The 13,236-nt window shown below is 44.1% G+C and overlaps 1 protein-coding gene across 1 annotated transcript in view; it reads left to right on the top strand.

Annotated features, from left to right (window-relative positions):
• LOC139392048 (raftlin-like) overlaps positions 1 to 13,236 on the top strand; it is a 44,818-nt gene that overhangs the window by 27,715 nt on the left and 3,867 nt on the right. The window contains exons 4-5 of the mRNA XM_071139700.1: positions 7,098 to 7,206; positions 11,959 to 12,976. Coding sequence (XP_070995801.1) covers positions 7,098 to 7,206; positions 11,959 to 12,976 — 1,127 coding nt within the window. The remainder of the gene's footprint in view (positions 1 to 7,097; positions 7,207 to 11,958; positions 12,977 to 13,236) is intronic.

The following is a 13,236-nucleotide window of genomic DNA, read 5'->3' as shown; positions in this document are numbered from 1 at the left end:
ACTCACTTCCTCACTCACACACACCCCTTCACACACACACACACACACACACACACACATTCAGTACCAGTCAAAAGTTTGGACACACCTACTCATTCAAGGGTTTTTCTTTATTTTTACTATTTTCTACATTGTAGAATAATAGTGAAGACAACAAAACTATGAAATAACACATATGGAATCATGTAGTAACCAAAAAAGTGTTAAACAAATCAAAATATATTTTATATTTGAGATTCTTCAAAGTAGCCACCCTTTGCCTTGATGACTGCTTTGCACACTCTTGGCATTCTCTCAACCAGCTTCATGATGTCACCTGGAATGCATTTCAATTAACAGATGTGCCTTGTTAAAAGTTAATTTGTGTAATTTCTGTCCTTAATGCGTTTGAGCCAATCAGTTTTGTCAAGGTAGGGGTGGTATACAGAAGATAGCCCTATTTGGTAAAAGACCAAGTCCATATTATGGCAAGAACAGTTCAAATAAGCAAAGAGAAACGACAGTCCATCATTACTTTAATACATGAAGGTCAGTCAATCAGGAACATTTCAAGTTTCTTCAAGTGCAGTTGCAAAAACTATCAAGCACTATGATGAACTTGGCTCTCATGGGGACCACCACAGGAAAGGAAGACCCAGAATTACCTCTGCTGCAGAGGATAAGTTCATTAGAGTTATCAGCCTCAGAAATTGCAGCCCAAATAAATGCTAACAGACACATCTCAACATGAACTGTTCAGAGGAGACTGTGTGAAAGCGTCCCACCTGGCCAAAAGCCCGGGAAAATGCAGAGCTCCAAATTCAAATAAATGACTATAAAAATCAAACTTTCATTAAATCACACATGCAAGATAGCAAATTAAAGCTACACTTGTTGTATTTCAAAAAGGCTTTTCGGTGAAAGCAAACAATGCTATTATCTGAGGATAGCACCTCCGTAAACAAAGAGAGAGAAGCATATTTCAACCCTGCAGGCGCGACACAAAATGCAGAAATAAAAATATAATTAATGCCTTACCTTTGACGAGCTTCTTCTGTTGGCTCTCCAATATGTCCCATAAACATCACAAATGGTCCTTTTGTTCGATTAATTCTGTCTATATATATCCAAAATGTCAATTTATTTGGCGCGTTTGATCCAGAAAAATTCAGTTAATTTATTTTAACAGGACAATGACCCAAACACACCCCCAGGCTGTGTAAGGGCTATTTGACAAAGAAGGAGAGTGATGGAGTGCTGCATCAGATGATCTGGCCTCCACAATACAATCACCTGACCTCAACCCAATTAAGGTGGTTTGGGATGAGTTGGACCGCAGAGTGAAGGAAAAGCAGCCAACAAGTGCTCAGCATATGTGGGAACTCCTTCAAGACTGTTGGAAAAGCATTCTGGGTGAAGCTGGTTGAGAGAATGTGAGGCTGTCATCAAGGCAAAGGGTGGCTACTATAAAATATATTTTGATTTGTTTAACACTCTTGTTACTACATGATTCCATATGTGTTTTCTCATAGTTTTGATGTCTTCACTATTATTCTACAATGTAGAAAATAAGTAAGAAAAACCCTTGAATGAGAAGGTGTGTCCAAACTTTGACTGGTACTGTACATATATATATATACATACATACATACATACATACATACATACATACATACATACAGTGGGGAGAACAAGTATTTGATACACTGCCGATTTTGCAGGTTTTCCTACTTACAAAGCATGTCTGTAATTTTTATCATAGGTACACTTCAACTGTGAGAGACGGAATCTAAAACAAAAATCCAGAAAATCACATTGTATGATTTTTAAGTAATTCATTTGCATTTTATTGCATGACATAAGTATTTGATCACCTACCAACCAGTAAGAATTCCGGCTCTCACAGACCTGTTAGTTTATCTTTAAGAAGCCCTCCTGTTCTCCACTGTATTAACTGCACCTGTTTGAACTCGTTACCTGTATAAAAGACACATGTCCACACACTCAATCAAACAGACTCCAACCTCTCCACAATGGCCAAGACCAGAGAGCTGTATAAGGATATCAGGGATTAAATTGTAGGCCTGCACAAGGCTGGGATGGGATACAGGACAATAGGCAAGCAGCTTGGTGAGAAGGCAACAACTGTTGGCGCAATTATTAGAAAATGGATGAAGTTCAAGATGACGGGCAATCATCCTCGGTCTGGTGCTCCATGCAAGATCTCACCTCGTGGGGCATCAATTATCATGAGGAAGTTGAGGGATCAGCCCAGAACTACACGGCAGGACCTGGTCAATGACCTGAAGAGAGCTGGGACCACAGTCTCAAAGAAAACCATTAGTAACACACTACACAGTCATGGATTAAAATCCTGCAACGCACGCAAGGTCCCCCTGCTGAAGCCAGCGCATGTCCATGCCTGTCTGAAGTTTGCCAATTACCATCTGGATGATCCAGAGGAGGAATGGGAGAAGGTCATGTGGTCTGATGAGACAAAAATAGAGCTTTTTGGTCTAAACTCCACTCGCCATGTTTGGAGGAAGAAGAGGGATGAGTACAACCCCAAGAACGCCATCCCAACCGTGAAGCATGGAGGTGGAAACATCATTCTTTGGGGATGCTTTTCTGCAAAGGGGACAGGATGACTGCACCGTATTGAGGGGAGGATGGATGTGCCATGTATCGCGAGATCTTGGCCAACAACCTCCTTCCCTCAGTAAGAGCATTGAAGATGGGTCGTGGCTGGGTCTTCCAGCATGACAACGACCCGAAACACACAGCCAGGGCAACTAAGGAGTGGCTCCGTAAGAAGCATCTCAAGGTCCTGGAGTGGCCTAGCCAGTCTCCAGACCTGAACCCAATAGAAAATCTTTGGAGGATGCTGAAAGTCCGTATTGCCCAGCGACAGCCCCGAAACCTGAAGGATCTGGAGAAGGTCTGTATGGAGGAGTGAGCCAAAATCCCTGCTGCAGTGTGTGCAAACCTGGTCAAGAACTACAGGAAACGTATGATCTCTGTAATTGCAAACAAAGGTTTCTGTACCAAATATTAAGTTCTGCTTTTCTGATGTATCAAATACTTATGTCATGCAATAAAATGCTAATTAATTACTTAACAATCATACAATGTGATTTTATGGATTTTTGTTTTAGATTCCGTCTCTCACAGTTGAAATGTACCTATGATAAAAATTACAGACCTCTACATGCTTTGTAAGTAGGAAAACCTGCAAAATCGGCAGTGTATCAAACACTTGTTCTCCCCACTGTACACACACACACACACACACACACACACACACACACACACACTCACTCTCATTTCCCTCATTCAATAACTGCTACACAGAACATAGAGACACAAAGTTAGCTAAGACCTTTCTCACCAGCAGGAGCCTCATCGGAATTCTTTTCTCACCCACAGAATCTGTGAAATGGAAGCAGAATCCTATTCTCTTCCTGGGATTTTCGGGATAGCATATGTGTAGAATGGGAAATGTATACAGCATATTTTTCTTTCATACTCCCACACACATATGCTTACACATACTAACATACCCTTACCCATTTTTCTTGATTACTTGCTCACACACACACACATACAGAGTTGGGTGCTTGGCTGCTCCTTTGATGCCCCTCCTGCCAAGTGGCACCTGTCACCGTGGAGATGGCTGATTGTATCATCAGCACCCACCGGAGGGGAACAATGTGCAAAGAGAGGGGAACCATGAGGCCTCCCCTCCTCTCCATCTCGCTCTCCTCTCCATCTCGCTCTCCTCTTCATCTCTCCTCTCCAGCGCTCTACATCTTGCTCTCCATCTCGCTCTCCTTTCTTCATCTTGCTCTCCTCTCCATCTCTCCTCTCCATCTCTCCTCTCTACCTGTCCTCTCCATCTGTCCTCTCCATCTGTCCTCTCCATCTTCAGTTAACCCATTCTTATTTTCAATGATGGCCTAGGAACGGTGGGTTAACTGCCTCGTTCAGGGACAGAACGACAGATTTTTACCTTGTCAGCTCGGGCATTCAATCATGCAACCTTACAGTTAACTAGTCCAACGCTCTAACCACCTGATTACATTGCACTCCACGAGGAGCCTGCCTGTTACGCAAATGCAGTTAGCCACGGTAAGTTGCTAGCTAGCATTAAACTTATCTTATAAAAAACAATCAATCATAATCACATGGTTGATGATATTACTAGTTTATCTAGCGTGTCCTGCGTTGCATATAATCGATGCAGTGCGTATTCGCGAAAAAGGACTGTCGTTGCTCCAACGTGTACCAAACCATAAACATCCATGCCTTTCTTAAAATCAATACACATAAGTATATATTTTTAAACCTGCATATTTAGCTAAAAGAAATCCAGGTTAGCAGGCAATATTAACCAGGTGAAATTGTGTCACTTCTCTTGCGTTCATCTCTTGCGTTCAGGGTATATGCAACAGTTTGGGCCGCCTAATTTGCCAGAATTTTACTTAATTAGGACATAACATTGAAGGTTGTGCAATGTAACAGGAATATTTAGACTTAGGGATGCCACCCATTAGATAAAATACGGAACAGTTCCGTATTTCACTGAAAGAATAAACATCTTGTTTTCGAGATGATAGTTTCCGTATTCGACCATATTAATGACCAAAGGCTCGTATTTCGGTGTGTTATGTTATAACTAAGTCTATGATTTGATAGAGCAGTCTGACTGAGCGATTGTAGGCACCAGCAGGCTCGTAAGCATTCATTCAAACAGCACTTTCGTGCGTTTGACAGCAGCTCTTCGCAATGCTTCAAGCATTGCGCTGTTTATGACTTCAAGCCTATCAACTCTCGAGATTAGGCTGGTGTAACCGATGTGAAATGGCTAGCTAGTTAGCGGGGTGCGCACTAATAGTGTTTCAAACGTCACTCGCTCTGAGACTTGGAGTGGTTGTTCCCCTTGCTCTGCATGGGTAACGCTGCTTCGAGGTTGGCTGTTGTCGATGTGTTCCTGGTTTGAGCCCAGGTAGGAGCGAGGAGAGGGGTGGAAGCTATACTGTTACACTGGCACTACTAAAGTGCCTATAAGAACATCCAATAGTCAAAGGTTAAAAGGTTAATGAAATACAAATGGTATAGAGAGAAATAGTCCTATAATTCCTATAATAACTACAACCTAAAACTTCTTACCTGGGAATATTGAAGACTCATGTTAAAAGGAACCACCAGCTTTCATATGTTCTCATGTTCTGAGCAAGGAACTGAAACGTTAGCTTTCTTACATGACACATATTGCACTTTTACTTTCTTCTCCAACACTTTGTTTTTGCATTATTTAAACCAAATTGAACATGTTTCATTATTTATTTGAGGCTAAATAGATTTTATTGATGTATTATATTAAGTTAATGTGATGCCGTTGGTAAAATTGAATAAAGGCAGTCAGGCGCAGGACACAGTTCTGAGTAATAATCCACGATTTACTCAATAAATGGTAAGATTCCAACAAGGAACATATACAATAAACTAAAGCACAAACAACGAGAACCCACATGACAAACAATAACGCACAAAACAGAGAAGGAAATCAGAGGGTTAAATAATGAACATAATTAATGGAATGGAAACCAGGTGTGTAAATAATCAAGACAAAACAAAACGAAAATGAAACACGGATCGGTAGTGTCTAGAAAGCCGGTGATGTCGACCGCCCGAAGAAGGAGAGGGACCAACTTTGGCCAAAGTCATGACAGTTAAAATAAGTGTTCATTCAGTATTGTTGTAATTGTCATTATTACAAATACATTTTGAAAATCGGCTGATTAATCGGTATCGGCTTTTTTGGTCCTCCAATAATCGGTATCGGTATCGGCGTTGAAAAATCATAATCGGTTGACCTCTATTTTCTACACCTTCGTCAGTCCATTCTACACCTTCGGCTCTACACCTTCGTCAGTCCATTCTACACGTTCGGTTCTACACGTTCGTCAGTCCTTTCTACACCTTCATCAGTCCTTTCTACACGTTCGTCAGTCCTTTCTACACGTTCGGCTCTACACGTTCATCAGTCCTTTCTACACGTTCATCAGTCCTTTCTACACCTTCATCAGTCCTTTCTACACTTCATCAGTCCTTTCTACACCTTCATCAGTCCTTTCTACACTTCATTAGTCCTTTCTACACCTTCGTCAGTCCTTTCTACACCTTTGTCAGTCCTTTCTACACCTTTGTCAGTCCTTTCTACACGTTCGTCAGTCCTTTCTACACGTTCGTCAGTCCTTTCTACACGTTCATCAGTCCTTTCTACACCTTCATCAGTCCTTTCTACACCTTCATCAGTCCTTTCTGCACCTTCGTCAGTCCTTTCTACACCTTCGTCAGTCCTTTCTACACCTTCATCAGTCCTTTCTACACCTTCATCAGTCCTTTCTACACCTTCATCAGTCCTTTCTACACGTTCATCAGTCCTTTCTACACCTTCGTCAGTCCTTTCTGCACCTTCGTCAGTCCTTTCTACACCTTCGTCAGTCCTTTCTACACGTTCGTTAGTCCTTTCTACACCTTCGTCAGTCCTTTCTACACCTTCGTCAGTCCTTTCTACACCTTCGTCAGTCCTTTCTACACCTTCGTCAGTCCTTTCTACACCTTTGTCAGTCCTTTCTACACCTTTGTCAGTCCTTTCTACACTTCATCAGTCCTTTCTACACCTTCATCAGTCCTTTCTACACCTTCATCAGTCCTTTCTACACCTTCATCAGTCCTTTCTACACTTTCGTCAGTCCTTTCTACACTTTCGTCAGTCCTTTCTACACCTTTGTCAGTCCTTTCTACACCTTTGTCAGTCCTTTCTACACCTTCGTCAGTCCTTTCTACAGCTTCATCAGTCCTTTCTACACCTTCATCAGTCCTTTCTGCACGTTCATCAGTCCTTTCTGCACATTCATGTGTTTCTTTGAGAAGAAAGTCAGTATGCATCCTAAATGGCTATTCCCTACATAGTGCACTACTTTTGACCATAGCCCTATGGACCACTATGAGCCCTGGCCAAAGTAGTGCACTATATAGGGAATAGGATGCCATTTGGTACGCATCTAAAAAAGGCTCATGTCTTCCTTAATCCCTCTTTCATTTCTCTCCAGTTCAGAGAAGACCCAGCTGATGTGGGCAGGCCGTCACCTGGAGACAGACGTGTGTGTGGCGGGTCAACATGCCCCCGACCCGGATGTCATCCAGAACTACGTGAAGAAGGTCACCATTAGTCCTAAAGCACAGATCTAGGATCAGCTTACTACTCCCACTCAGCTCCACTCTGAGTAGGAGTTGCCCATAGGCACAGATCTAGGATCAACAAATTCCTCCCAAATTTGAGCTTAAAGGGATATTACACTCCGGAATTCCTCCCCAAAATGAAACCTAAATATTTGACAGAGAAGAGACTAGGGGAAAGCTCATCCTAATTCCCTTGGATGGCACTTACCTTCCTCAGCTCCTTCCCCTACTGGTTATGTACACCTGTATCATTCTTTAGGTCCATGTAGATGGAGTGGAGGAAAGGAAAGGAGAAGTTAGGAGAGGAAGCCACTTTAAACTATTGAGATGCCGCCCTAATGTCACTATCAGCTGTGACATCATAATTTAACAACCACAAAAGCCCTCTTAGTATAACAATATAGTAGTGAATTTATCTCATTCTACAGTGAGTGACCATGAGAAGTGAACAGGCAGAGCACAAAGGGGAGCGGTGATTGGATTGAAATGCACATGGCTCAGTATAATGTGATATGGTTAGGCAGCATGACATGAATAGGCAATCAGATAGCAGCCTGGCTGCCAGGAAATAGCTGAAAAGAACCACAGACAGGAGCCAATAGGAGAGTGAGGGACAGAGAGACCGGTCTTATCACACTGCAGAGGTGGGCACTGCATCCCTATGATACACATACATGCACACACTAAATATGAATAAGTAAATGTCAAGGAGGTATAATGAACCTTTGGGTGGGAGTGTGTGACACACGCACGCATATATTTTATATTTTCACCCCAATCTTGACAGACTCAAGTGGTGGGCAGTGTCTGTTCAGTGTCTCCCTTATTCATCTGTCTCGCCCCACAAAATGTGTGTGTGTTGATTGTCTTTGTGTTGATTGTGATTGGTGGAGGGATGATAATGGGGGAAGAGGTCTCATTATTTTGTGTGGTAGTTAGCATTCTGTTCTCTCTGACGAGCCCCACTCAAACTGTCAGCGTTAATATCAACTGACAATTAACCAGAGGAGCTCCGTGTGAGGGAGAAGGAGAATGACAGACACACACACACTCACACACACACATACACACACACACACAGTGGATAATTAGGTTCCTTTGTCATTAGAATATTTGATCTTTAGGGATGATTAGATTGGCTCTTATTTTGCATAATGTTTTGCAGAATGTCTATTGTGTAAATGAGCCTCTGTGTTGGTGAGTGTGTAAATGACGTATGTGAATCAATATACCAAGTATGTCATTCACAGAACAGTACACCACAGCTAACTGACAATGGAAGCCAAAGGCCCCACTGGCCAGATGTGTAGCTATTAGAATATAGAATTAAGCAATAAGGCCCGAGGAGATGTGGTATATGACCAATATACCACGGCTAAGGGCTGTTCTTTCACGACGCAACGCAGAGTGCCTGGATACAACCATTAGCCATGTTATACTGGCCATATACTACAAACCCCCAATGTGCCTTCTTGCTATTATAAACTGGTTACCAATGTAATTAGAACAGTAAAAAGTATATTTTTGTCATACCCATGGTATATGGTCTAATATATCACGGCTTTCAGCCAATCAGCATTCGGGGCTAAAACCACCCAGTTTATAATTATAAATATAGCCCGGGCCGTTTCTATTTCTGTAGCTGCCCATCAATCCTGTGTGTTGACGTGCCTAACGACAGATCGCTGCATGAATCTGAATGGCTCAATCACATTAGTCACCTACAGCTCCTGATCTGTCATGTCACTGTGTGGGGTATTACAGCTCCTGATCTGTCATGTCACTGTGTGGGGTATTACAGCTCCTGGTCTGTCATGTCACTGTGTGGGGTATTACAGCTCCTGGTCTGTCATGCCACTGTGTGGGGTATTACAGCTCCTGATCTGTCATGCCACTGTGTGGGGTATAACAGCTCCTGGTCTGTCATGTCACTGTGTGGGGTATTACGGCTCCTGGTCTGTCATGCCACTGTGTGGGGTATTACAGCTCCTGGTCTGTCATGTCACTGTGTGGGGTATTACAGCTCCTGGTCTGTCATGCCACTGTGTGGGGTATTACAGCTCCTGGTCTGTCATGCCACTGTGTGGGGTATTACAGCTCCTGGTCTGTCATGTCACTGTGTGGGGTATTACAGCTCCTGGTCTGTCATGCCACTGTGTGGGGTATTACAGCTCCTGGTCTGTCATGCCACTGTGTGGGGTATTACAGCTCCTGGTCTGTCATGTCACTGTGTGGGGTATTACAGCTCCTGGTCTGTCATGCCACTGTGTGGGGTATTACAGCTCCTGGTCTGTCATGTCACTGTGTGGGGTATTACAGCTCCTGGTCTGTCATGTCACTGTGTGGGGTATTACAGCTCCTGGTCTGTCATGTCACTGTGTGGGGTATTACAGCTCCTGGTCTGTCATGTCACTGTGTGGGGTATTACAGCTCCTGGTCTGTCATGCCACTGTGTGGGGTATTACAGCTCCTGGTCTGTCATGTCACTGTGTGGGGTATTACAGCTCCTGGTCTGTCATGCCACTGTGTGGGGTATTACAGCAGACTAATAGAGTGGAACAGAGACCAGGCTTTGTGTAATTTAGCTCTGACTAAATAATTTGTCCAAGTTCAATACTTCAAAAAATATGAATTACGAAACATGGACCTGATACCTATGTTTCAAATCAAATCAAATGTATTTATATAGCCCTTCGTACATCAGCTGATATCTCAAAGTGCTGTACAGAAACCCAGCCTAAAACCCCAAACAGCAAGCAATGCAGGTGTAGAAGCACGGTGGCTAGGAAAAACTCCCTAGAAAGGCCAAAACCTAGGAAGAAACCTAGAGAGGAACCAGGCTATGTGGGGTGGCCAGTCCTCTTCTGGCTGTGCCGGGTGGAGATTATAACAGAACATGGCCAAGATGTTCAAATGTTCATAAATGACCAGCATGGTCAAATAATAATAATCACAGGCAGAACCGTTGAAACTGGAGCAGCAGCACGGCCAGGTGGACTGGGGACAGCAAGGAGTCATCATGTCAGGTAGTCCTGAGGCATGGTCCTAGGGCTCAGGTCCTCCGAGAGAGAGAAAGAAAGAGAGAATTAGCAAGGGCATACTTAAATTCACACAGGACAACGGATAGGACAGGAGAAGTACTCTAGATATAACAAACTGACCCCCCGACACATAAACTACTGCAGCATAAATACTGGAGGCTGAGACAGGAGGGGTCAGGAGTGGCCCCATCCGAGGACACCCCCGGACAGGGCCAAACAGGAAGGATATAACCCCACCCACTTTGTCAAAGCACAGCCCCCACACCACTAGAGGGATATCTTCAACCACCAACTTACCATCCTGAGACAAGGCCGAGTATAGCCCACAAAGATCTCCGCCACGGCACAACCCAAGGGGGGGCGCCAACCCAGACAGGAAGATCACATCAGTGACTCAACCCACTCAAGTGACGCACCCCTCCTAGGGACGGTATGAAAGAGCCCTAGTAAGCCAGTGACTCAGCCCCTGTAATAGGGTTAGAGGCAGAGAATCCCAGTGGAAAGAGGGGAACCGGCCAGGCAGAGACAGCAAGGGCGGTTCGTTGCTCCAGAGCCTTTCCGTTCACCTTCCCACTCCTGGGCCAGACTACACTCAATCATATGACCCACTGAAGAGATGAGTCTTCAGTAAAGACTTAAAGGTTGAGACCGAGTTTGCGTCTCTCACATGGGTAGACAGACCATTCCATAAAAATGGAGCTCTAAAGGAGAAAGCTCTGCCTCCAGCTGTTTGCTTTGAAATTCTAGGGACAATTAGGAGGCCTGCGTCTTGTGACCATAGCGTATGTGTAGGTATGTACGGCAGGACCAAATCAGAGAGATAGGTAGGAGCAAGCCCATGTAATGCTTTGTAGGTTAGCAGTAAAACGTTGAAATCAGCCCTTGCCTTGACAGGAAGCCAGTGTAGGGAGGCTTGCACTGGAGTAATATGATCAAATGTTTTGGTTCTAGTCAGGATTCTAGCAGCCGTATTTAGCACTAACTGAAGTTTATTTAGTGCTTTGTCCGGGTAGATGGAAAGTAGAGCATTGCAGTAGTCTAACCTAGAAGTGACAAAAGCATGGATTAAGTTTTCTGCATAATTTTTGGACAGAAAGTTCAGATTTTTGCAATGTTACGTAGATGGAAAAAAGCTGTCCTTGAAATGGTCTTGATATGTTCTTCAAAAGAGAGATCAGGGTCCAGAGTAACGCCGAGGTCCTTCACAGTTTTATTTGAGACGACTGTACAACCATTAAGATTAATTGTCAGATTCAACAGAAGATCTCTTTGTTTCTTGGGACCTAGAACAAGCATCTCTGTTTTGTCCGAGTTTAAAAGTAGAAAGTTTGCAGCCATCCACTTCCTTATGTCTGAAACACATGTCTGTCCTCTGTAGTAGCATGCCTTTCTTTGTATGCTGAAATCCACACTTTTTCAATAAATGTTAATCAAATACAACCACGACTGTTTCCTTTGTTGTAATTCAATTGGCACATGCGCATTTGCGCTGATTTGCCATCTTCGAGCAATAGCAATGAGCAGTCAGTCGGTGGTTGTATTTGGTTAACGTTTTTTGAAAAAGTGTGGATCATTATTTGTCGCAGTACAGTACAGGAAGTTAGACAAAATTCAAATTTTGTGCGACATTGCTTTTGTCTAATCAACCTGGGTCAATGGAAACCTGCCTACCGTGTGTGTGTGTCTCCAGATCCAGGATGCGGCAGAGCAGGGTGTTCTGTTTGTGGGCTTCCTGCAGCAGCCTGGTGGGGGACCCTGTTTCCTGGGGCACATAGACCCTGAAGACCTGTCCTCCCTGCACTCCAGCCCCTCCCCCATACGCAGACACCCCACCAGTACCACTATCAGCACTACGGCCAGCCCCTCAGAACCCACTATACCAGACCTCATCCCTACAGAGTCTACGGAACCCCATCAGAACCTCTTAGAACCAGAACACGACCGGAACACAGAACTGAAGATACCAGAATACAAGTCGGTAGAACTCAGAACAATTGAACAGAATCCTACAGATACCAGTCAGGTGGAGCTGGACTTGTGCTCAACAGAACTGGTAGAGAACACACAGGACTCTACTGAAGTAGAATCAACAGACAGGGAACACAATCAGACAGGGAACACAGTCAGAATACCCTCAATAGAGGATCAACCAAACCATAGTCCAGATGACGCAGCAGACCCACCAGAGAGACTGCAGAGTCCCAGCCCAATAGATCCAGCCTGTGACCACCACAACCATGTCCCAACTGAACTCAGTAGCGACCAGGATCAATTACAGTCCTGCAACCCAATAGAGACCACATGTATAAAGAGACAACAGAATGAAAGCCAAGTAGACTTCATCAGGACTCTACTACCAAACTTCAGCCCAGCAGAGTTAACACATGGATTTGGTGGTCCAGACGCAGACAGACGGCACCAGGGAGACAGACAGAGTCCAAGCCCTCAGGCACAGAACCAGAGACTGATACCAAAACAGGACCATGGCACAGACAACCTGGTCCAGTCACCAGAACTAGACAACGGCAACCGCGGGTCAGAATCCTGGACTGAGAGGGGGTGCAACCATGGAAACAGGGGTACGGGGGGTGACCTGGATAAGTATCAGAGAAGCAGCAGAGTCCCGCCCCACAACAACAACAATCACATTCGGGTCAAGAGTCCAGACAGAGATAAGAGGGCTGTGGGGTCTCCACCAGCACAGAGAAGTGAGTGTGGGATCTACTACTGTTGCGACTGCATTACTGACAGGCTGCTGGTGTAAGATGATGCTGACAGATAGGGCAGCTCTGCTTCTGGCTCCGCAGCAACTTTGATGAGGCATTGCCATGAGTTGGAATTTATTTATACTGAATATTGCAATGTTGATTAATTTCAGTCGTGTACTTCCTGGAAAAAAAATATAAACAAATTATATGTGCCTCTTTTTGTGTGTGTGTGTGTGTGTGTGTGTGTGTGTGTGTGTGTG

Source organism: Oncorhynchus clarkii, chromosome 32 (genome assembly GCF_045791955.1).
Source record: "Oncorhynchus clarkii lewisi isolate Uvic-CL-2024 chromosome 32, UVic_Ocla_1.0, whole genome shotgun sequence".
Taxonomy (NCBI): Eukaryota; Metazoa; Chordata; class Actinopteri; order Salmoniformes; family Salmonidae; genus Oncorhynchus; species Oncorhynchus clarkii.
Note: the sequence above shows the minus strand (reverse complement) of the source record. Positions and strands in the feature narration are given on the sequence as shown.